The sequence below is a fragment of the Diabrotica virgifera genome, chromosome 1 (assembly GCF_917563875.1).
Source record: "Diabrotica virgifera virgifera chromosome 1, PGI_DIABVI_V3a".
NCBI lineage: Eukaryota > Metazoa > Arthropoda > Insecta > Coleoptera > Chrysomelidae > Diabrotica > Diabrotica virgifera.
Genome location: NC_065443.1, coordinates 315,096,450 through 315,122,646, shown reverse-complemented (window position 1 = coordinate 315,122,646; position 26,197 = coordinate 315,096,450). Strand labels below are relative to the sequence as shown.

The 26,197-nt window shown below is 35.0% G+C and overlaps 1 protein-coding gene across 1 annotated transcript in view; it reads left to right on the top strand.

Annotated features, from left to right (window-relative positions):
• The window catches only part of LOC114340515 (vascular endothelial growth factor receptor 1-like), a 54,368-nt gene that overhangs the window by 14,492 nt on the left and 13,679 nt on the right, over nucleotides 1-26,197 (top strand). Inside the window, exons 2-5 of the mRNA XM_050641464.1 lie at nucleotides 865-989; nucleotides 8,503-8,695; nucleotides 11,050-11,204; nucleotides 16,019-16,181. Of these exons, the coding sequence (XP_050497421.1) occupies nucleotides 865-989; nucleotides 8,503-8,695; nucleotides 11,050-11,204; nucleotides 16,019-16,181 (636 nt within the window). The remainder of the gene's footprint in view (nucleotides 1-864; nucleotides 990-8,502; nucleotides 8,696-11,049; nucleotides 11,205-16,018; nucleotides 16,182-26,197) is intronic.

Genomic DNA, 26,197 nt, shown 5'->3' with positions numbered 1-26,197 from the left:
CCTTCAGTGACTGCACTATTAGTGTTTTACCCAAATTTGGGCATTGGGTACTTTTGGGTATTGGGTACTTACAAATACTAAAAATTTGAGACCGATCCATTAATTAGTTTAAAATTATTCTATTTAAAAATGCATAAACATTCTCAATTTCTTTGCAACACGAAAATGAAGCAGCTGCATAATACTATGGTCAAATCTGAGAGTGCAGGAAGAGTCTATACCGGTTTCGGGGGTTGTTTCCCCCTCATCAGTATTCCCATATCCTCCTTTCTCAGATTCTTCCACGTACCACACTTTGGGCCCTTTCGAATTGCAAAGAAAGAAATGTCACGGATGAACTAGGGCCATCTACCGAAAAACAAAGTAAGTTATCAATCAAAGTAGCACAAAAAACGACAATAAATATCGTCTCCATACCACCAGATTGTTATTCTATTTGTTTATCTCAGAGGCCGTTGTCTTACAATAACATAAAACAGAAAATAATGAAGATATTATGACAACTCTGCGTATGCCAATGATGCGTATATGAAGCTATAGTTGGGTTTTAATTTTAGTGTTTTATAAATGCTAGAATATTCCAAAGGGTGTGCTGAACTTTGAGAAAAAGAACACAGTTTGATGGGTACACCCGGGAGACAATAACAATTTACCTGTCCAGCAACAACAATATTACAGTGATATTTAAAAAAAAATAATCTAATAACATATTAAAAAAAATCACTTTAATCTGACAACAGGTTTAGGATATTCGAGACATAAAAATGACCAATTTTGTGGGGTGCCCGTGTTTCGTGTCGCTCAGTGTATTTTGCACATAAAAATAAAAAAATAAGGACACCAATTTTGTTATTGTTGTTTTAGGTGGTAACTTTCCCTCACCTCATATTCTTACTCCCGGAAAAGAACATATCCTGGAGAAAAATGAAAATTTTAATATTCTTTGCCAAGGAAATAGACCTTTAAACTGGACTGTGCCTCAACCTGAGGTAAGTCTTTAGTAAATATTAGCAGTCACTAAAAATTTTGCCTCTGAGGTAGCACTGTTTAAAATGTATAATATTTGCTTCTGTCAACTCCTTTCTCATACTTTAAGAGTGTTTTTATTATCCGTGTCATAAGCACTTGGTAATTAGATACCTTGTGTTATCAAATTGGAAATCACCAATACTCTTAATACAGGGGAGTTCGTTAAGGAGGTTCGAAAAAAATATATCGTTAGAAAAACTCGAAATCGTCAGATTAAGATAAAGTGAGTTAAGTAAATGCAGGACAGTGTATATTTAAAAATCTGACGATTTGAGCGAACGTAAGAAAATGGGCGCAAAGTTTCACAAAAAAAAAGCGAATAAAAAACATAAGAAATACATGTTTAATATTTAAAAAAAATCGAATCACATCAAATACGACCACCCAAAGTGATAGGGTGGGGAGTACTTTAAAATCTTAAATAGGAGCCCAATTTTTTTATTTCAGATTTTGATTCCTTATAGGTACGTAAAAATACTTATCTTTTATTAGCGATATTTTTTCGAATTATGAATAGATGTCGCTATAATCGGAAAAAAGATTATTGAAAATGGAAAATTAAATTAAAAAATAGAAATCCCCACTAAAATGGAAAATTTTATTTGGATTGAGGACCTAATCTTCACAACCCAATAGGTCCTCGTAACTCTTTAGCAACTGCAAAATTAGCATCCTTGCCTACCCTACTAGTACTACATCTTACGTAAAAACTTTCATCATCCTCATCAGTAGCTCAACAACCACCCTTTTTGGGTCCTGGCTTGTTCTAGGATTTTCCGCCATTCTGTTCTGTTCCTTGCTTTGTTTTTCCAGTGGGTAATCTCAAGTGTTTTCAGATCTTGTTCCACTTGTTCCATGTATATAAGTTTGGGTCTTCCCTTTGACCTTCTCCCTACTGGTGTGTGCTTCATTATATGTTTTGGTGTTTCGGTCTCCAACATTCGTTCAACATGGCTCATCCAGCGCAGGCGTCCGATCTTTATGGATGTTATGACGTCGGGTTCACAGTATGCTGCGTATAGTTCAAAATTGTATCTTCTGCCTCCATACGTCATTTTCTTTCAGCCCCTTATATATGTGTCTAAGAATTTCTCGTTCAAACGTACCTAATAAGGTCTCATCGCTTTTCGACAGTGTCCACGTCTCTGATCCATATATAAGCACCGGTTTTATAAGTGTTTTGTAGATTTTGCATTTGGTTTTTCTCGTGATGTTGTTAGATCTTAGATGTTTAATGAGTACATTGTATGTTTTATTAGCAATATGTATTCTTCTCTTAACTTCTTCGCTGACATTGTTATCGCCGGTAACTAGTGAACCTAAATATGTAAAAATGTTTACGCTTTCGATATTATAGTCTCCTATTGTCAGATTCTGTAGGTTTCTTTGGTCTGTCGATTTGCTGGCCTTCATGTATTTGGTGTTTGTTTCATTAATATTTAGGCCACTGTTTTGTGCCGCTCTTTCTATCGCACTAAATGCTTCTATCATTTCTCTTTTGCTTCTAGCTATGATATCAACATCATCTGCAAATGCCAATATTTGTACACTTTTTGTTATTGTTTCTCTGGTGTTGACTTTTGACTCTCTAATTATTTTCTCTAATGTAATGTTGAATAGAATACAGGATAGGGCACCTCCCTGTCGTAGGCCCGTTCTAACATGGCTTGTATCTGTCAGTGCGTTTTGAATTCGAACCCTGCTTTGTACTTTAAGTGTTTCGTTTACTACATCAATGAGATGAGTTGGAATATTAAACTATTCCAGGGCGTTGATCAGAAATTCTCGATGGATACTATCATAGGCACTCTCAAAGTCAATGAAGAGATAATGTGTTTCTATATTAAATTCACTAGTCTTTTCCAAGATTTGTCTCAAAACGAAGATCTGATCTATTGTGGACTTCTGCCTACAGAAACCACATTGATATCCCCCCAACTACTTGTTCCGCATATGGTCTCAATCGCTCATACACAATATTTGACAGTATTTTATATGCCACAGTCAGTAGCGTTATTGCCCGGTAGTTGTTACATTGAAGCTGATCTCCCTTTTTATGTAGTGGAATGATTACTCCGGTATTACAGTCTTGTGGTAGTTGTTTATTATTCCATATGTTCACTATAAGTTCGTGTATCGCATTCAACAAGGAGTCCCCGCCTTCTTTTATTAATTCTGCAGTAATGTTGTCCAATCCAGGTGACTTGTTGTTTTTCAGTCTGCTAACTGTTTCTTGCATTTCAGCTACTGAAGGGGGGATTGTTTCTCTGGTATCCGTTTGATCCAGTCTAATTTCATCGTATAGTGGATTTCCGTTTTGTTCAAACTTTTCTGTGAAGAATTCAGTCCATCTTTGTAGAATTTCACTCTGTTGAGTTACTATATCTCCTTCGTTGTCTCTGCACATCATTGTTCTTGGTTTAAATTCTTTTCTGCTTTTGTTAGTTTACGTAAAAACTTTATTTACCTTTATTACCACTATCTAAGCTTCTTTAGTTTTCATATATCTGGACCGATGGTATGGTAATAGTATGGTATGGTATATTGGGGCAGGTCCCACTTGTGAGCCCTTCAGACAGTTATACCTCCTACGGCGGGTCCATTGTATCACCTTTATCTTACGGACCAAGTCCATAAGAACTTTATCTTTGTCATTTATGGAGCCCAGGCTGCACCCGGCTTCCCATGTCCGTCAGAATCAGCAGGGTCTGCAAATGCCACCCCGTGCGTCTAATCCTCCAGATACCTTATGGCCTCACAGAAAGTCACAAGTCTCTTAAAAGACAACTCCCTCACTTGGCTCGTCTGCCTAGATGCCGACCCAGGATCTGCTACCTGTCTATGCAGGGCATTTCCAGAGGACATGTCAGGAGGTTTCCTCCTCCTCATTACATAGACGGCACCGTTAGTCATCCGCCAGTCCAAGCAGATGAAGGTGCCGTCGGAGTCTACAGTGCCCGGTTAGCATACGGACCACCAGAGAGTATCTTCTATGATCTAGTAGAAGCAGTTGGGCTGTGAAACTTTTGAATGGCCCCAATATGTGCAGCCAAGCCTATCTCAAACCTCCACAACTGGCCCAGAAGTCCTGAAACCTCCAAAGAAAAAGCTCCCTGAGACTAGTCCGACCAGTACTGAAGGGCACCCCAATCACAGGTTCGGGTTCCACAGGCAGAGTGGATGAGCCCCGTCTTGCCAGGGTGTTGCCTTCCGCACCTGTGTGTCCCGGTACCCATACTAACCTAACCCTGTTAGTCAGAGCAACACCATCCAGTGCTCTCTTGAACTCAAGAACCAGCTTAGAGCTGATCTTGGGCGCTTTCAAAGGCCTTAGCGCTGCCTGGCTCTCAGAAAAGATAAAGATGGTCCTGCCTGAGCAAGTCCTGTCTGTAATCTCTTGAGCACATACCACGAGCGCAAAGATATTAGCTTGAAAGTCTGATGCATGAGAGCCGAGAGCTTGGCTAGACTCAAATCCGACTCCACCACCATACACTCCAGCACCTGCCCGTTCGTCCATTCTAGGCTCATCTGTGAACCAGGTGAGTCCATTCCGACAGATTAGTGTGAGTTCTCGTTCTATCCACTCATCCTGGTCAGGAAATTTAACAAACAAGGATGATAAGAACTGAAATTGAGGGGCCATGCTGTCCTGTACCATAGAAAACACAAGACAACACTCGATAGCCTATCTCAAAATGCCACAATGGCCCATCCGCCCATTCATTTCCAACCAGCATCCAGAGTAGATCGGCTGCCATCATGGCTTTGTGCTCTACAATGAGCTGTAGAAGAAGTAATCTGGACCCATAACCCCTATAGTCCAGGCCGCATCTGTTTTGAGATGGACGTTGAGAGGTGACTCATATTTTTTTACAGAAATTGCTTGAAATTAATTCATATAATAATAACTGAGTTATACTTCCACTCAAAAAGGTCCGGAATATCGTTTAAATAATGAAAATGTCAAAAAATGGAGGAAAAATTCGATTTTTTCCTGGTTTTTTGATTATAACTTTAAAAGTATTCAATTTCGAGGAAATTTGTACTAACATAAAAGTTGCGCAATTAAATTTCCTACAACCTATGATGCATCGAAAATTTTCAAAATTGTCACCCTTGTTGCAAAATGGCAATAATTGCAAACAAAACATAAAAAACAAGTATTTTACGTTTTTCAACCATTTATGCTACATTTAGGACGTTCATATTTTACCCAGAAAAATACTATAATATAGTAAAAGATTCTGTAAACTTAATTAAGATCGGTTTAATAGATTTTGCAAAATAAATTTTGCAATCTAGCTTTCGCAAAAAAAATTCATTTTTTCAAAATGTTGCAGGACTGAAAATAAAGCAGATAGCAGGTTGAAATTTTTTTTACCTATAGAATAATACTGCACCTTTCATTTTCAATTTGCAAAATTAAATCGGTTAACTACCCTGAAGTCAGGATTTTTTTTAAATAAACATTAATTATTGGTGCTACGCGCAGGACAGCGGCTAGTTTGCTCTGATTAGGCATTAGGCAAGCTGATTTCCACCAAATTTTTTTCCAATCTTTATCTAATATATTATTTTCTTACACTACATTTTGTTGTATTTTAATATTTTAATTCCACAAACGTCAAACTAATTTGATTATTGTTTGTGAAATATTGTTTAAACAGTGGCATATGTTTAAAAATAATAAACTGTTATTCTCTAAGTTAAAATATATTAACCCTTAACTACAGACATCCGGTATTTTTTACCGGCGGGCATTCCCAAAATGTGGATTTCGTGGTAACCTCACAACTTACAAGTTCATGTGTCTCTGTACCTCTCGGGCAGTTTGTATAACAATGCTAGTCAAAGCGTGTATTGTGTATTGTCAATATTTTCTTTTCTGGTACACATCAAAAATCTTAACCGGTAAAAATTACCGGATGTCTGTGTTAAGGGAGTATTTTTATATCAGTACTATATTTGTAAATCTGAAATGTTTACATTATTTTTTTGTGTTTTTGGGGAAAAAGTAAAGAAATGGACTGTGGAAGACCTCCGGGACCTTCAATGAAGGTTAAATTTGAAGATAAAAATTTTGAGGCCACTTTGCAAAAATGGAATTGCCATTTAATTTTATTACAATTTTACCCCTTGCAGATTTTTTTTCATGGATGTAAAAATTTTCGTGGATGCTATTTTATATTTCCTTTGTGATTCTATGTTGCGTTTATTTGTTAAAAAAAAGTTTAAATTTTTGTCCATAGCATTTATGGCCGTTTGTTTCAATAGACCAAAAATGTTACCAAAATTCTGGTTTAATAGATTATTCTTCAAAAATCTTGTATTATATTATTAAAATCACTCATTTTACCATTTTTCCCATATCTAGAGACTCCATAAAAACACATAATGCAAAACGTTTTTGTTTTTTATTATTAACTTTATATTTTGACTCTACTTTATAATGACCGGTAAAAAATACCGGGAGTCTGTAGTTACGTGATAATATTGGGATGTCTGTAGTTAAGGGTTAAGAAAGAAAGTTTTTGCTAAGAAAGTGTAATTTCAAGAGACAAAGTAGGTGTTTTTATTTTGCAATAAACAAATTTATTTATTTATATTGAAATGTACTAAAAATTAAAATTTATCAATCATTATCAAAGGCCACTGGAATTCCCAATCAGAACAAACGTAAACGTATACGTCCTGCGCGTAGCACCAAAAATTAATGTTTATTTAAAAATTTCCTGACTCCGTGGTAGTTAACCGATTTTAATTTTGCAAATTGCAAATGAAAGGTATAGCATTCTTCTATGTGTAAAAAAATTAACTTGCCTTATTTTCAATCCTGCAACATTTTGAAAAAATAATTTTTTTTGCGAAAGCTGAATTGCAAAATTTATTTAGCAAAATTTATTCAACCGATCGCAATGAAATTTGCAGTATTGTTTTATTATATCATAAAGTTTTTCTGGGTAAAATATGAACGTCCTAGATGTAGCATAAATGGTTGAAAAACGTAAAATGCGAATATGTACTTGTTTTTTTTATATTTTTTTCGCAATTATTGCTATTTTATAACAAGGGTGACAATTTTTAAAATTCTTTAGCTAATCCTATATTGTAGTTAATTTAATTAAGCAACTTTTATGTCAGTGCAACTTTTCTCGAAAATGAATACTTTTAAAGTTATAATCAAAAAACCAAGAGAAATATCGAACTTTTCCTTAATTTTTTGACATTTTGATTATTTAAACAATGTTCCGGACCTTTTTGAGTGGGAAAATAACTCAATTATTATTATATGAGTTATTTTCAAGCAATTTCTGCAAAACAATATGGGTCACGTCTCAACATCCAAATGTACTAATATTTTTACAGATGCGCCCTGGTCTACTACGGATACGTGGTGCGCTAGTAACTACTTGGATGAATAATATGAAGACTGCTTTGACAAAATCGTTTTTATTATAACAATAATGCCCAATTACAATATAAACTACTTCTTAACTAATGAATGGGTTGCATGTGTTAGTCCATACTAGTGTAGTAAAGAAAAGAGAGACGTTCTCACAAACAATTTATTTTACCACTGACGACCGGTTTCGCTGTTAACAATTTGTACAGCATCATCAGTTCCGGTTAAAGTAAAATCAAATGTTTCCGGTAGAAGGGAAAAATGTAGTAGTATTCAATATCATACTTTTTTTTTAATGCACTTTGCTAGAGGGACGGTTGGTAAAGGGGAAGATTTCAATGTAATATATTAACTAAACATCGATAGGGTCTTGAAGGGTTTAGTAGGAAAACACGACATTAAACCGATAATCTAATTTGTTAGTTATATATAGTAATGTTATTTTAATTATATATATGGTGATGTTATTTTAATTATTAATGTAGCTATTATTTATATATGATGGTTAGATGTTGTGTTGGTTGTGCGACTTTAAGAAAATATTGGTCGTTTATGTAATAGATGTGATCTGTTTGTGAATATAAATAAAAGCTACATTAATAATTAAAATAACATCACCATATATATAATTAAAATAACACTACTATATATAACTAACAAATTAGATTATCGGTTTAATGTCGTATTTTCCTACTAAACCCTTCAAGACCCTATCGATGTTTAGTTAATATATTACATTGAAATCTTCCCCTTCACCAACCATCCCTCTAGCAAAGTGCATTAAAAGTATGATATTGAATACTACTACATTTTTCCCTTATACCGGAAACATTTGATTTTACTTTAACCGGGCCTGATGATGCTGTACAAATTGTAAACAGTGAAACCGGTCGTCAGTGGTAAAATAAATTGTTTGTGAGAACGTCTCTCTTTTCTTTACTACACTACTTGTTAACTCTTTGACACGCTTGTCACGCACAGGTAGGCAAACCCTTAACACTAAAAAGGTCCAATATAGGATTGCAGTAAATTACCAAATTCTTTTATCTTTTATTGTTTTATTTTAGGACCCAGTTAAGAGAACATGGGCAACGTTCTCCATGATACCAGAACCAGTGAACAACTATAAATATGGTCTTCGCCTTCAAATAACCAATATGTCGTACCCGTTTGTAGGGTTCTACAACTGTCACTTTCTGGGTGCTAAAAATATAACAGAAGAAAATCCAGAGAATAGTAGAATATATCTATTTGTAAATGGTACGTACCATATTTTGAAGTATTTTGTAAAAGTCATCCAATAAATGTTCGTCGGTGTATACATGGAGAGTTATGGCGATTAAAACATACATTAGATTTAGTTTCTGCTTCTTTGGGTGCTGTGTCTGTACTTAGACGTTGGCCAGATGTTGGTGCAGCCAAACCACTCTCTCAAATTCCGCAACCATGACATTCTTCTACGGCCTGGATTGCGTTTTCCTTCTATTTTTCCTTGCATTATATTTTGAAGTAATGCGTATTTACGTCCTCTCATCAGGTAACCCAGATATTGGAGTTTTCTTCGTTTTATCGTTAACAAAATTTCTGGGTCTCTTTTCCTATCCTTCGTAATAAATACTTCAAGGTTTGTGACTCTTTCAACCCAACTTATCTTCAGCATTCGACGGTAGCATTACATCTCGAGACTTTTAATATTTTTTATGTTGTTTTGTTTGAGAGTCCAGGCCTCTCAACCGTATAATAGCATGTTAAATACGTAGCCTCTTAGCATTCTTAATCGTAGAGGGATGCTTATATCTCTGTTGCGGGTCTACCCCAAAATCCCGACAGCCAAAATCCCGACAGGCCAGAATCCCGACAGCTTTGATAAGTTTGTTTTTAATATGTAATTACATTTATTTCTTTTTTTTTTGTTTATGGCCATCTGTTATTTATAAGTATTTTGAAAAGGAAACAATAAATATTCAAAATGTAGGAATTTTTACTTATGCGACAATTGTTGCATGTCGGATTTCTGGCATGTCGGGATTTTGGGCGGCACCGCTCTGTTGCAGAAGAATTTTCTCATCTTGATGAAGGTGGCCCTGGCAATTTCGACACGTCTTTTTATTTCATTGTTTTGGTCTCCAGTTTCGTTTATTAAAGTTCCCAAGTATTTGTAACTTGATACTTTTTCAATTTGAATGCCGTTTATACTAATATGTGCTGGTTAATTCATGTTTTTACTGAAGACCATATACTTGGTTTTTTTGATATTGATGTTTATGCCCTAATTGTTGAAAGCAATATTTATGTTTGTAAGTATAGTGTGTCGTCCGCATATCGAATATTATTTACAACCTCTCCATTGATTACGATTCTTTCGTTTGCTTGCAAAGGGCTTCCTGGCAGATGCTTTCACTATATACATTAAATAGCAGTGGTGACAAAATGTATCCCTGTCGTACTCTGCGTATTTATATTGCTTGTGATGTCTCATTTTCTATTTTGGTGTTAGCTTTCTGATTCCAATATAAATTGAGAATTATTCTCAGATCTTTATTATCTATGTCTTTTCTTTCAAGAATGTCTCTTAGCTTATCGTGGCGTACTCTGTCAAACGCTTTTTTAAAATCGATAAAACATGCATGTACTTCTTGATTAATGTCTAGGCATCTTGTCTAATATTACGCAGCCACAAAAGTTTCTTTCGACCAATCCATCTCTTTCCCTCTTCTTTTCCTTGTATAATAGGGCGAAGTAGATGGTAATTTCCTCTTCTTCGTCTTAAGCCTGTTTCCAACCACTCCTGGACAAATGCCTCCCCATTAGTTTTCTACTTTTCTTTAAAATAGAATTTGATGGTGTCAGTATTGAATAAGTAATGAAAATAAAATACATTGGAATTACATTGTCACATTACGGAGACACAAATAGACTGGCAGGATGTCTCAATAACACTATGTGGCGAAACCGACATATTATTAACATTGAGATGAAGTTAAGAATTTATAAAGCCAGTGTAAGACCAATAATGACATATGCATCAAAAACAAGACCAGATACGGCCACAACACAAAGACTATTAGAATCGGCAGAGATGACAGTACGTACTGAGAAGAATTAGAGGAAATAACACTAAGAGATCGAAAAAGAAATGAAGACGTTAGAAGACAACACAACTACCAATGTAGAAACGAATGGATACTTAATAGGAAAAAAATGGAATACCCACATAATTAGAATGAGGGAGAGGCGTGTGGTCAAAATAACAAGAGATAAATCTCCAATCGATAGAAGAAGTATGGCCGCGCAAAAGATGGAGTGACAATCTTTCATAGAGGTATCTATCCGCCAATGAACAAGCCGAATTCCTTATAAAGAGGAAGAAGGTGAAGACTAATTTTGTTACACACATTTAGAATGAACATTTCACTACCAAAAATTTTAACAATAAATTATTCAAAATGAATTTTGAAATTTTGAATGATTAGTGATAAAATATTATTTGACGTATTTTTGCAGTTTTTCTAAAAATCAGTGGTTCCAAATTTATTTAAGGTGGTTTTTTTATCTGAAAAGGACTGTTTAATAGTCCCGTGCCTACAAAATTTAGTAAAAAGATTTTTTTTCAGATAGTGAAAATTTTGATGTAGAATTTATAGGAGATAAAGCTCCCCAGACTTACGTAGAAAAGGGGGATACCGCCCTCATACCGTGCCGTCCAACTGCGCCTGATGTGGACGTGAAGCTGAATATAAGCTACGATGGTGGCTCTAATTATATTAAAGTAAGAAAATTAAAACAATTTAAGCGAGTTAGCCCCCTATCTAAACTCGATAGGTTAGTCAGTGAATCATCCCCAGCATCCTTGTTGTTTTATCTGAACTTAGCGCAAGAATAAAATGAAGACTTTCTGCTCTCCAGTCATCTTGACGCGCTGCTCACAATTCATTTAACACGCATCTGGCATTTTGCCAGGGCTCAGTCTATAATGTCTAAATTATGTTCCCAAAATATTCAACTACTAACTTTTTTTATAGATGCATGTAATAATATGATAGAACATCTTGTAAGACTTAAAGGAAAATACATGTTTTTGAGATGTTTTATTATGTTATATCAATTGAGAATTCCCTTGAGTAGGTATAGGTCGAAATCCCGCGTATGAAAAAAAAGTTGATTAATAGCAAGCTGAAAATTTGTTAACAGCTTAAGGGTGTCTAGGCGGACAAACTTTGATATATGGGGACGCTGGAACAGGGGAAGTTTTAATTGTGGAACAGGTTCAAAATTTGGAACGGTAAGACCACGAAAACGGGACATGTATTTTATCCGACAGAACAGACTTATACTCTCCGATCAGAGATTAAACTCTCATGCAAAAATCAGACTGCTATTTGTCACCAAATGGGCGTTTTAATGAGTAGAACATGTAGAATATGTCAAATGACAGGAATTATGACAGGTGATAAATAGCAGTCTGATTTTTGCATGAGAGTTTAATCTCTTTTCGGAGAGTTTAAGTCTATTCTGTCGGAGAAAATAAATGTGCCGTTTTCGTGGTCTGGCCGTTCCAAATTTTTAACCTGTTCCACAATTAAAACTGCCCCTGTTCCAGTGTTCCCATATATCAAACTTTATCCGACTAGACACCCTTAGCTATTAACACATTTTCAGCTTGCTATTAATCACCTTTTTTTTCATACGCGGGATCCAGATCTAGTACTAAATAATTAAATTTTTAACGAGATCCTAAACCCTACACACTAAACTAAAAGCAAAAAAGGAGTTTTATGTTTATATATATTTATTAATAATTGTACAAAATAGGTAAATACAGTAAGACTTACTTGGTAATTTAGTAACCAAATGATAATACCCGTAAAAATAAATAATTTTTACAATTGAGGTATAACTTGCTTTATTGCTTAATTGGTTTTATAAAAAACACTGATTATTTTTTATAATATGATTGTTCGTATTACCAATTGCCCATTAGTTTTAACGACAAATCATTATCGTTTTAATAAAAATGATTATTTTCCATTTACAGAGTATTTTATTCAATTTATCTATTTATTTATTTGGCTTTGTAGGTATAATACTATAATGTTTTTCTACAACCGTGTTCAAAATGCAATTTTTAGCACTCAATAGGAGCTTTAAAAATATTACTTTAAAGCACTAGTGCTTTAAAATTTTTAAGGCACTGCAGTTAAAAGTGAATTGTCAAATTGTGAAACGTGAAAATATTTATATTTCATTTATTAACTATCGAGTAACGGTCGAATCCATCAATCATTTATTAACATTAATATTAATACTACAACTTGCGCAATTTGAAAAAGGTGGTTAAAAGGTTTTTTAAAATTTAATTTAAACTGTATTATTGCATTTTTAACGCGTTTGTTGAAAAAAACTATTAAAATTTGTTGGAATATACAACAATAAAAGTAAGATGTTATTCAATAGTTGTTATGATTTACGTATTGATATGGTTCTTTTCATGAGGATTTTTCAGTGCGTCACAAATGATAGAAAAAAAGGTAAGTCCGTGATAATATACATTTATAACATTTATTCTAACATGACATTTTAGTTAAATCTGACAGTTGTCAAATTTTATTTGCAATTGGGCATAAAAACAAATCAATTGTTTTTATTGCATTTATACAATTGTATTTTCTTTGATTTGTATAGTCTTATAAATTGTACAGAATATATTTGTAGATATATTATATAATTAGTAAATAAATTTTTTTCTATTATATCGCCATCTATCGACAACTAGAATAATCACCGAACTAGAATAATTACCAAAGTAATCACCGACGTGCCTTTTTTTCTGTCATATACAATTTAATGCGTTAGAAAGAAATCGAAAAACTGTGACGCACTGAAAAATGCTCATGAGAAAAAGCATACTATGGGAAGATTTGATGTAAAAATATAAAAATGGAATGTCAGTCAAGTTCAAGTAAAAGTTTTTGTAGATATTGTCCTGTAATTGAGAATGAATAAATTATAATTGTTGATATATAAGACGTTTGTAAAAAAAATATTGTATGATATACGTGTTAAAAAGTACATTTTTAAGGCACTCCTGTGAATTGCAGAATTCGCTTCACTCATTCTGCAAACTTTTAGTTCGCTTTTAACACTTATAGTCTAAGAGCTAGAGCCGAAAAATCATCGTCATAAGTAATATGGAGTTTGGCATGTGAAATGTGTCTATTGTATATTGATCATTTTGACCCCTTTCAGGCTGACATCTCAGTGGATACAGGAAGTAGCAATAAGGGTTGAAAGGGAAAAGTTAGTGTAGTCATTAAAGGTTTTCACCTCCTATTTTGTTAAACCTCCATCGATTTGATGAAAATTGGTGAGTAGTTAGAGCATACCCCAAGAAATAAAACTTATTTGGTGCCATCTTGCACTTTTACGCTGGGTGTGGATACCACCCCGTCTCGGGGGTGAAAACTATTTTATTAAAAATAACCCCAAAAATCGATAGAGGGACAAATTTTAAGTAAAATTTGTTATATCATGTTATTAAAGTAAATCAATACTTTTTGAGTTATTAAAGATAAAAGATTTGTCTGTTTAAGAGCACATGCGTGAAGTTGCGGATGATACAAAGAACATATTAATTAATTGTATGTTACTAAAATACTATTTTTATATTTTTTCGATATTTTAAATTTAGCAAAAGTGTATTCGAATATGTCAAATATACCCATTATTGGACACTTCCAGTTTCTGAACATATTCAGTTTATATTGATAGAAAAAATTAATTTAAATATCGAAATACATAATATATAAATAATATTTTACTAACATACAATTACTTAATATGCTCTTTTTATCATCCGTAACTTCACGCATGTGCTCTTAATAGGTCTGGATCCCGCGTATGAAAAAAAAGTTGATTATTAGCAAGCTGAAAATTTGTTAATAGCTTAAGGGTGTCTAGTCGGATAAGCTTTGATATATGGGAACACTGGAACAGGGGCAGTTTTAATTGTGGCACAGGTTAAAAGTTTGGAACGGTCAGACCACGAAAACGGCACATTTATTTTGTCCGACACAATAGACTTAAACTCTCCGAACAGAGATTAAACTGTCATGCAAAAATCAGACTGCTATTTATTACCTGTCATAATTCCTATCATTGGACATATTCTACATGTTCCACTCATTAAAACGCCCATTTGGTGATAAATAGCAGTCTGAATTTTGCATGAGAGTTTAATCTCTGTTCGGAGAGTTTAAGTCTGTTCTGTCGGACAAAATACATGTGCCGTTTTCGTGGTCTGACCGTTCCAAATTTTTAACCCGTTCCACAATTAAAACTTCCCCTGTTCCAGTGTTCTCATATATTAAAGTTTGTCCGAATAGACACCCTTAAGCTATTAACAAATTTTCAGCTTGCTATTAATCAACTTTTTTTTCATACGCGGGATCCAGACCTATAAATAAACAAATCTTTGATCTTTAATAACTCAAAAAGTTTTGATTTATTTTAATATCATGATATAACAAATTTTACTTAGAATTTGTCCGTCTATCGATTTGTGGGGTTATTTTTAATAAAATAGTTTTCAACCCCAGGAAGGGGTGGTATCCACCACCAGGGTAAAAGTGCGAGGTGGCACCAAATCAGTTTTGTTTCTTGAAATATGCTCTAACTAGTCACCAATTTTCATGCAAATCGATATAGGTTTAACAAAATAGGAGGTGAAAACCTTTAATGACTGCACTAACTTTCCCCTTTCATCCCTTATTGCTACTTCCTGTATCCACTGAGGTGTCAGCCTGAAAGGGGTCATAATTGTCAATATTCAAAGGACACATTTCACATGACAAACTCCATATTACTTATGACGATGATTTTTCGGCTCTAGCTCTCCTCCTATTATACAGTACGTAAATCATTCAGCTGGACATATAATATGGAACATACATTGTATATATTTAGATACATAAATACATACATTGTATTATATTGAGATCATTGTGGCAACTGAGCTCTCTCGATAACAATATGGTTATTAGCATTAAGGGAAATTAACCTCAAATGTAAATAACCCTCAGATACAAATAAACGTCAAAATATGACAATGTAGTAACTAAATAGTTTTGGCCTAAGGGAATGGAAAAACTGTTTAGTTTTGAAATTAGTTTTTAAATAAAAAATATTTTAAAAATTAGGTAAAATAAACTTTGTTTTTGATTTATTTATGTACAGCCTTGCTTCAAAGCCAACTCATTCTATTCATTCTAACAGCTCTATCGCACCAAAAATTCGTACTCGAACAGAAGCTTCAACTAACACAGGTTAGCGCAGTTGCCACAATTCTCTCAATGTTTATTCCCTATGTCCAGCTGAACGATTTACACACTGTATCATAAATAACTATTATACTAAGCTGTAATGTTTATACTACCTATACTTGGCCTAGGCCAAACTAGTTTCTCCTGAACTCGGGTTTGGCCAGTAACATATACACTTACAACATTTTATCACTATATTTATGAAAAAAAAAAACGTGGCACGCATTTTTGAATAATATATTTACCTACGTTTTGTTTTTTTAAGGTTCCACTAAATGTGCTTTTGGAAGAAAAAAACGTCATGTACTGGTATGACAAGTTTTACGGTATCTTTACTAATGATACGGAAGAAGGAGAAATATTGGTAAAGTGTGTTTTTACCAAAAAAAATGCATCTCATATATTTGGCAGATCTATAAAGGTTGAAGGTAAGTATCTACTTTGTCATTTTTAACTCTTCATATTAACCAAAATTAATATTTTACTTTAATAATAAAATATGATTTCCCACTAACAATCGTGTATCTATTAAATAATCTGTGTTTCCAAGTGAACCTAAAACACTAAGCAGAAGAATACCTCAAAAGATCATAGATCACTGCAAGATACCAGACGCATGGGGAAACAGCATAATGACACCAATGTTCAAGAAAACAGACAAAGAAGGCCCCAACAATTATAGAGGTATAAATAATTGATGGATTCGACCGTTACTTGATGGAAGTTCATTTTATCTCACAATAAAACACTGAAAAATGTTGCTATCGATAAAAGTGACTATAATAACAAAACAATAGAATTTTTAAATAACCAAAATAGTATAACACTAAACAAAGACCCCACAGAAAAATACCGAAAACAGATTAAACTAGCCATTGAAAATTCAAAATCAATACTAAATCCAACAGAACAGAAATACCTTAATATTATGAACCCACAATCCCCTAAATTATACTCTTTTATTAAACTACACAAACTTGACCACCCAATAAGACCTGTAGTTTCTTTTTATAGAGCTCCGTCATATAAACTTTCAAAAAAACTGTCAGATATTATTACAGAATACACTAAATTTTCACCTAAATTCACCGTAAAAAATACACTAGAACTAGTTAATAAAATACAACATTTTCAATTGCCCAACAACTCCAGAGTAATTTCATTTGACGTAAAAAATCTTTTTCCTAGTGATCCTCCTACAGAAACTTTTGTTTTAGTTAAAAACCTTTTAGACCATAATAGTACAAATCCGATCATTGCATCTGAAATTTTACACCTTCTTGAAATTTGCATAAATCAAGACTATTTTGAATTCAATAATCAAATTTACACAAACAACAGTGCAGGACTTATTATGGGTAATCCTCTAAGCCCATTACTATCAGATATATTTATGAACCAACTTGAAACAACAATTTCTAAACACCCCGTATTTAAACAGTTCTTATATTGGTGGAGATACGTGGATGACATACTAGTCTGCTTTACAGGAACTAACAGACAACTTGACCAATTTCTATCATACATTAATTCACTTCATAGTAATATTGAGTTCACAATAGAAACAGAACAGAATAATTCCATAAACTTTCTAGATGTAACGATTACCAAACTACACAACAAACATGAGTTCTCCGTATATCATAAACCTACCCATACTGACACAACTATACAAAATTCATCATCCCATCCTACACAACACAAATTAGCAGCCTACCATAGCATGATACATAGACTGACAGAAATTCCTATGACAAAAAATAACTTCGAGACAGAACTAAATATCATTAGACAAATAGCAGTAAACAATGGCTATAACGAACAAACAGTTAACAACATTTTAAACCAAAAACTCCATAAGAAAGCCTTGAAATTAGTGTATCCACCACCACAGAAAGAACCCAGTACCTTCTGCTCTCTCACATATACTGGCAAAATAACAACAAAAATAGCCAGATACATAAAAAAGAAAGGAATAACACCAGCTTTCAGAACTAACAACAACTTAAGCAAACATATTAAAAACAATAAAAGCCGAAAGAGAAAGCAACTACAGAGTGGTGTGTACAAACTAACTTGTGGTGACTGTCCGAAAACTTACATCGGTCAAACTGGCAGAACTTTTGACAAACGGATAGCAGAACACAAAAGGGCATTCAACAATAGAAAAACAGACACTTCTACATACGCACTTCACCTTCTAGATCATAATCATTCTTTCAATAAAGAGTTTCAAATTCTACATATTCAAAATAAAGGCCTTAAACTCTCTTTTTTTAGAATCTATGGAAATTAATAAATTGAAAAATACAGATATAATTCTGAATGACCAACTCGCGTCAAACAGCTCCCCACTCCTCAACCTCTTCAGTTAAAGGCTTAAAAAGGCAAACACATTGTAAAATATATCACTTGAGAAAGGCACTTTGCCGAAACAGCTGTAGTAATAACATAGTTGTAATAAATTTTGTGGAAGTATAGAAAACAAACGTTTTTCAGTGTTTTATTGTGAGATAGAGGTATAAATCTACTGAACACCTCACTTAAGCTTACTTTACCACAAAAGTCCTAACCAACAAAATCAATAAACTAATAACTTTATCAGGTGAACAACAAGGATTCAGACCCGGAAAATCCTGCGTAGACGCCGTATTTGTACTAAGGAAAATCGCAGAAAATGCTATCGACTAAAATAAACTAGCATACCTATGTTTCATAGACCTGACAAAGGCTTTCGATCGCATTCAAGTCGAAGACGTCTTACACCTATTGTATAGAAGAAACGTACCAATCAATATTATACAAGCCATCGAAAACATCCACTTCCATAATCCAGTACTCTTCTTCTTCTTCTTAGCCTTCTATCGTCCACGTTTGGACATAGGCCTCTCCCAACTCCTTCCATCGGTCTCTATCCTGAGCAACATATTTCCAATTCGTTCCGGCTACTCTTTTAATATCATCAACCCATCTCATCTGTGGTCTTCCTCTCGGTCGTTTACTTTGGTAAGGTCTCCAATGTTGTATCGTGGCATTCCAACGTTGGTCTTTTTGTCTAACAGTGTGGCCTGCAAAGCTCCATTTAAGTTTGGCAACTTTTGTTGTTATGTCCTCGACTTTTGTTTTTGATCTTACCCAGTCGCTCCTCTTTTTATCTGACAGTCGTATACCTAACATTGCTCTTTCCATAGCTCTTTCTGTTGTAGCTAGTTTATTCATATTTGCCTTGGTTAGGGTCCAGGTTTGACACCCATATGTCATGATAGGAAGGATGCACTGGTTGAACACTTTGGTCCTCAAATATTGATGTATTTTGCGGTTCTTAAGTATCCAACCAAGTTTTCCAAATCCTGCCCATGCTAGTCTTGCTCTCCTATTAATTTCCGCACTTTGGTTTTCTTTGTCAAGTTTCAGGATTTGGCCTAGGTAGATATATTCCTGGACTTTTTCTATCTCACTGCCATTTATAGTTATGCGTCTGGGGTCATCTGTGTTTGTCATTATTTTTGTTTTCTTCATGTTCATTTTTAGACCGACGTATTGGGAGCTGCCTGCGAGTTCCTCTATCATAATTTGCAGTTCCTCGAATGAGCTCGCTATAATCACAATGTCGTCAGCGAATCTGAGGTGATTTAGCTTCTTGCCATTAACGTTAATGCCATAGGTTGACCAATTTGTCGTTTTGAAGACGTCTTCTAGTGCTAGGTTGAAAAGCTTTGGCGATATTACGTCTCCTTGTCTCACGCCTCTCTTAATAGGGATGGGATTTGTATTTTCGTCTAGTTGTACTATCATAGTTGCATTTTCATATATATTATGTATTAGTTGTCTATATCTCGAATCTATTCTACAATTATTAATAGCTTGTTCTATGGCCCACATCTCGATACTATCAAACGCCTTTTCATAGTCTACGAAGGCAAGAAATACGGGTAGTTGGTATTCATTTGCCTTCTCTATCAATGTTCTCATTGTCAGCAGATGGTCTGATGTACTATATCCTTTGCGGAAGCCAGCCTGTTCCACTGGTTGGTAATTGTCCATTTTGTAGGTCAACCGGTTGTTAATAATTCTCATGAATAGTTTGTATACTTGACTGAGCAACGATATCGGTCTGTAATTCTGTAGGTCACATTTGTCCCCTTTTTTGTGTAAAAGTATTACTAGACTTTCGTTCCAGTCTTTAGGGATCTTGCTATTATGGAGACATTTATTAAATAGCTCTGTTAGTATAGGGATTGTTACTGTCTTGCTTGTTTTCAAGAGCTCGGCAATTATACCGTCCTGTCCTGAAGCTTTATTATTTTTTAGTTCTTTTAAAGCTCTTTCTATTTCGAATCCCTTTATATTTGGTAGTACTTCTGATCCCACGTTTTTTATTTTTCTTTTGACGTTCTCCTTTGTTGATTCATTAGGCTGGCTTTGCGAGCTGTACAAGCTTTTGTAGAAGTCTTCGACTATTTTTGTTATTTTATATTTGTCCTTCTCTTCCTTACTATTGGCGTCTTTAATTTTAATGATTTTTTGAACACCCAATGCGGGTCTTAGACATTTTAAGCCTCTGTTGTTTTCAATGACTCGCTCTATTAAGTTCTCGTTCCATTTTTGTAAGTCGCGTTTTAGTTCTTTTCTAATTGTTTTATTAAGTTCTATGTATTCTTGAGTATGGCGTTTGTTTTGCGTTAGTAGTTGTCGTCTTTCCGTCATCAGTTGTTTAGTTTCGTTGCTTATTTTGTCTTCTTTAGTACTTGTTTTCTTTGCGACCTGTAGTCCGGCTTCGAGAAGGTTCTTATTGATGTTTTTGTTAATTTCGTCAATTTCATCTTGATTATGTGAAGGATCATATTTGAACTTATCCGCTAAGACCTCTCGGAATTGCTCTTCATTTGTTTTTACTTTAAAGGCATCTATTCGCGTTGTTTTTTTAAATATTCTTTTCCTCTCTTCTTTCATGTTAATATTTATTTTTGCTCTAACTATACGATGGTCACTACCCGTTGTTACGTTGTTTATTGTTGTTACGTCTTCGAATATTCTTTTGTTGTTTGAGAGTGTACAATAAATATATTATACACGGCTCACTAAAATAATTAGTTACGCCCCTGTACTACTGATTACTTAAAATTCAAGTAGTATTTATGTAACCTTTCTGGAAACTCCAGGTTATTGTTGAGACTCGCATTTGAACCCCTCGCCGGGGCAGATCGTCAAAAGCTTCCTAACGAGAATCATCTCTAATCTATCGACGCTCCCGCTATTCGTAAAAAGGCCGCATTTTACCGGCTTTTTTTGCTATCGTTTTATACCGCTCAGATAATTCAATCTGCTCAGTATTATCGACGATGATTTATTTAGCGTATTAGTGAGTGCCTTACAAATGAACCAAATGGATTATGGAATTCAATCAGAGCTCTGATGTGACACGTCATCAAGGAATAAAACTGTAAGTACTCTACATGTATGTGAACATAACTTATTAGTCGTGATACTGTATGCATTTTGAACCATATACCTCTCGTAGCAAATATTCTTTGTGCCATTTATGCAGATAATACTTTAAATTACATATGAAAAATCGTTATCTACTCTTAACCAGCTTACCTATGGGAATATACTCTATAACCGTACAATAAGTATAGGTTACTATTGTTAAGGATACTTTACGTATTGCCTAAACATTTCTGTTCCATCGAGCCGTATCATATTAATTATTTATTAATTAAATCCTCAAGGTCCTTCGTATTTGCATATTTTGATAATCTCTATTCTGAGAATAACGGTTTTTCATTTATAGTGTCTTTCTGTTGCATTTGGAAATTTCCAAGCCACGCCGCCCCGGCACAAAAATAAAATATTCCTCTCTTTCTGCACTCAAATTCTCAGTATTTAACCCAGCACGTCTCTACAATAGCTGGTAGGTTGTTAAGCCCGGTCTACACGTGCAATTTCAGAAACTACTTGCTTTGTTCAAATAAAGGAGTCGTTTTGTTTGTATGAAAAAATATTTGCATATATTACATTATTTTATTTTCGTAAATATATTTTTCTGTTTATAGTATACAAAAAGTGTACTCATTTCTTGGCTGATAGTACGGGTGTTATAATTTTAACATTGTTTGTTCAACCTTTTGATTTAAATTAAATTTATAATTTTGAATCCAATTAAGCCTGGTTCACAGGTTACAAAAATTATTAAAAATAATTTTGTTTTCTTGCATAAATTGTAAGTTTTTGCTACATTTAGCTTCGCTTAAGCTCATTTTACACTTCTAGAAAACTATAGAAAATAAATAATTGTTTTTTCCTTCAATTTAATTAATTTAAATACTTGTTAAGGGTGTCTCACACTTGCTGAAAAATACCCATTTTGGAAAATTGCATATATTTTGAAATTTTATAGTTTTGCATTTCATATACTAATCTGCGCTCATACAGGGTGATACTATTAAGCCAATCTCACACTATTAAACGTGTAATATATAATATATTGTACATATTCTCTCATTTTCGCATCGATTTATAGGTTTAGACATTTGCAAATAATCTATCTAATCTCACATTCTCGCAACATGGCTGACCGATCAAAATATAACCGACAGAGGCTCACCGCAAAACTTGATATAACCAAGTTGGCTGATTCGGTTCCCACAACTCTTAATTCTCTAAACAAATATAAAATTCGTGAAATAATTTCACAACTCAAACATTCTTACGGACTTTTCCGCGATGCTCAAAATGTGCTGGAGACGATCCCCGAGGAACCTACCCCCTCTACTGATTCCTCTGTGGTTTTTGATAAATATTTGGATACAATTTCTCTATTGGAAGAAAGGTTAGAGGTCATTGAAAGTTCTAATGTGACTGCTACCCCCTCCCTCCAATTTGACCCTAATTCTTCTCTAACCTCACAGTCTATGGCTAGGCAACGAACAGTAAACCTCCCTCGTATTCAGTTAAAACCATTTAGTGGCTTAGTTACTGAATACAATTCATTCATTGAGACCTTTGATACAATAATAGGATCTGATACTACATTAAGTGATCTGGAAAAACTCATTTACCTCAAAAGTTTTCTAACTTCCGAGCCTTTGACGCTTCTCGAGCATATCCCACTCACAGGTGACAATTACAAAATAGCCCGGGATAACCTGACACAAAGGTACGCCAACTCTAAATCGCTTATCAAAACTCTCATCTCTCAAATTCTTGATGCGCCTCCTATTTCTGGAAACGCAAATCACTCACAATTAAGAAATTTTCATACGGTCATGTCAAATAATTTCAAGGCCCTATTGAACTTGAATAGGCCCCCTTCAGATCTCTTGCATTTACTTCTCATACATATCGCTACTCAGAAACTCGACGCACCTACCATTAGGGCTCTTGAGTTCCAATCCGGTGGTAGCCAAGCTACCCCTGATTTTGTCCATTTTCTAGGGGAAATCGAGACACGCGTTGTTCATCTTGAGAATATTCAATCTCAATCAAAACCAAAATCGACTACTACTTCCAGACACTCTTTACACCTAGCCTCAGACACTTCTACCAGTAACCTTTCGCCTCGCTTAGGTCCTAAGAAATGTTCCTATTGCAACGACTCTCACTCGATCTACTCTTGTCCTCAGTTCAAGCAGTTGAATTCTAAAGAACGTTTTAGTTTTGTCAAACAAAATAAATTTTGTATTAATTGTCTTGGGTCTCACATGCTCGATCAGTGTAAATCCAAATTCTCTTGCATAGTTTGTAAATCTCGTCATCACACGTTGCTCCATTTCGACAAAACGGGTCATAGTAACCCTTCCGCGGCTGTTGGCCAACACAACTCAAATAATCATAATAAAACCGCTATCTCAAATAACTCCCATACACAGGGTAATTCACAACAGGGGCCCTCACATGTTAGAGCTCCTGAAACGGAAGTTAATCTTCAAAATTCGACTCCACATTCAATGGCTCTATCTGCAGCCTCGCTTGATAATCATTTGGTGTTATTAAGCACACTCCAGGTCTATCTTGTCGCTCCTAGCGGCAAGAGGGTCTTCGCAAAGGCACTTTTAGACTCGGCCTCACAGGTTTCATTTATTAGTGCTGACCTCGTAAAGGAACTGTCACTCACCACTAGAGATGGAAAATTACGGATCAATGGAATTAACTCCACCTCATCCTCGTCTCAATCTATTGTAGATACAACAATTTTCGCTGTCGCTAACGACGTTCCTTTTGACATCTCGTGCTCTGTACTCCCAAAGATAACAAATCCGCTTCCTCAAATTTCTATTTCGGCGAGCAAACTAAACATACCCTCAGAGATACCATTAGGTGATCCGATGTTCCATGTAACATCCCCAATTGGTATCCTGCTCGGTGCAGACCTGTATAACGATATCATTCAACCTGAAATAATTCGTTTGGGAAAAGGTCTTCCCGTTCTTCAACGCACTCTACTCGGGTACACGATATCAGGGTCAGTTCCAGACTTTGCTCTTAAGTCGAAAAATACTAAAAAGGCTTTGGAATTTTATTCAAACTCTCTCGTTACTTGTTGTTCTCATAACACTCCTTCCGCCGTAAATGAGCCGGTAGTGTCCAACGAGGAACTATTCGATCATTTACAAAAATTCTGGGAGCTGGAAGAAGCCGCTCCTCAGAACACCGATCTCGTTAATGATCACCCCGCTGAAATTAATTTTGTAAAACATGTTAATGTTCTCCCCAATGGACGATATGAGTCCACACTCAATCTCAAACTCCCTATCGAAGATATAGACATGGGAAATTCGTTTCTCTCGGCAAAAAGACGTTTTCTAAGTCTCGAGAAACGTTTTCAACTCAACCCTGATTTATTGGAAAAGTATCAGGACATTATATCGGAATATCTCAATAACGGACAAATAATTCAAGTGCCGTTAAAAATGCTAAATGACTCAGGTAAACCTAATTACTTTCTCCCTCACTTTCCCGTTTTCAAATCCAACTCTACTACTTCCACTCGTATAGTTTTCGATCCAAACAATAAATCGTCTACGGGAATCTCCCTCAGTGACGTCATAGACAAAGGTTATGTCGTCCAACATGAACTTTTTGACATTCTCGCTAAGTTTCGTCAGTTTAAATTCGCACTAGTAGGCGACATCAAGGCTATGTTCCTACAAATCGCCATTTGTCCCACTGAAACATTTCTGTTAAATTTTCTCTTTAGGGACAATGTTCAGCAGCCTTTACGGTGCTATCAATTTCAAAGATTACCCTTCGGGCTCCCAAGTAGCCCATTTATCGCTCAAAGAGTTATCAAGCACATCGCTGACAACAACAAACATACCCACGAACTTGCTACTAGTGTTCTGCAAGAATCTATCTATATGGATGACCTGATCAGCGGTGCTGACAGTCTTCATGAATTAAGTTGTCTTTTCGAACAATTAACTTCTTTGCTAGAAACCCATGGTTTCCTCCTCCACAAGTGGAACTGCAGTTCTTCAGAATTTCTGTCTCAACACAATTTAAATCCCGTCTCTGAAGTCAGTCTTAACTTCACGGGATCTGATAAAGTCTTAGGCATATTCTGGGATTCAGAACGCGACCACTTTTCGTTTAAAACTCCTATCTTCAAATTGGCTAATGTTGTTACTAAACGTACTATTCTCTCCTACATTGCTACTTTGTATGACCCGCTAGGATGGTTATCCCCTGTCCTTGTGAACGCTAAGCTCTTGATACAGGAAATATGGTCCCAGAAATTGGACTGGGATCAACCCATTGACTCACCCATCATTATGAAAAATTGGCAAAACCTCTTATCGACATTCAAAACTATAGAAGAGGTCAAGGTACCTCGATGCTTACTTTTACAAAAGAAAGTTGTTGATGTTCAATTAATTATTTTCACCGACGCATCGGAAAAAATATACAGCACTTGTGTGTATCTCAAAGCGACATACTCAGACTTTTCTGTATCGTCGCGGCTTATCGCTTCTAAAAACAAAATTTCTCCGCTAAAAAATAAACTCACCATCCCCAAATTGGAACTTTGTGGAATAGTGTTGGGAGTCACTCTGGCTCATAGACTTTTTCACATCTTCAAGAAAAATTTGAGTATATCTTCATCTCATCTCTTTGCTGACTCTACAATTGCCTTGTCTTGGATACTTTCTAAAAAACACATTTGGAACATTTTTGTACAAAACAGAATTCAAAAGGTCAATTCCTTGTTGGAAACTTTTCCTTGTGATTTCCATTTCGTCAGAAGTCACGAAAACATCGCTGACCCCGCTTCCAGAGGGATAAATGTCTTTGATAATCCCCAGACCACCGAAGACTGGTTATGCGGACCTAGCTTTATTAGAGACAATCCCATCGATTTTTCTCTTCATCAAATTCCTCATTTTCAGGATGATCTTCCTGAATTAAGGAAGTTAGTTGTCTCAAACATAGCAACAAATCACGA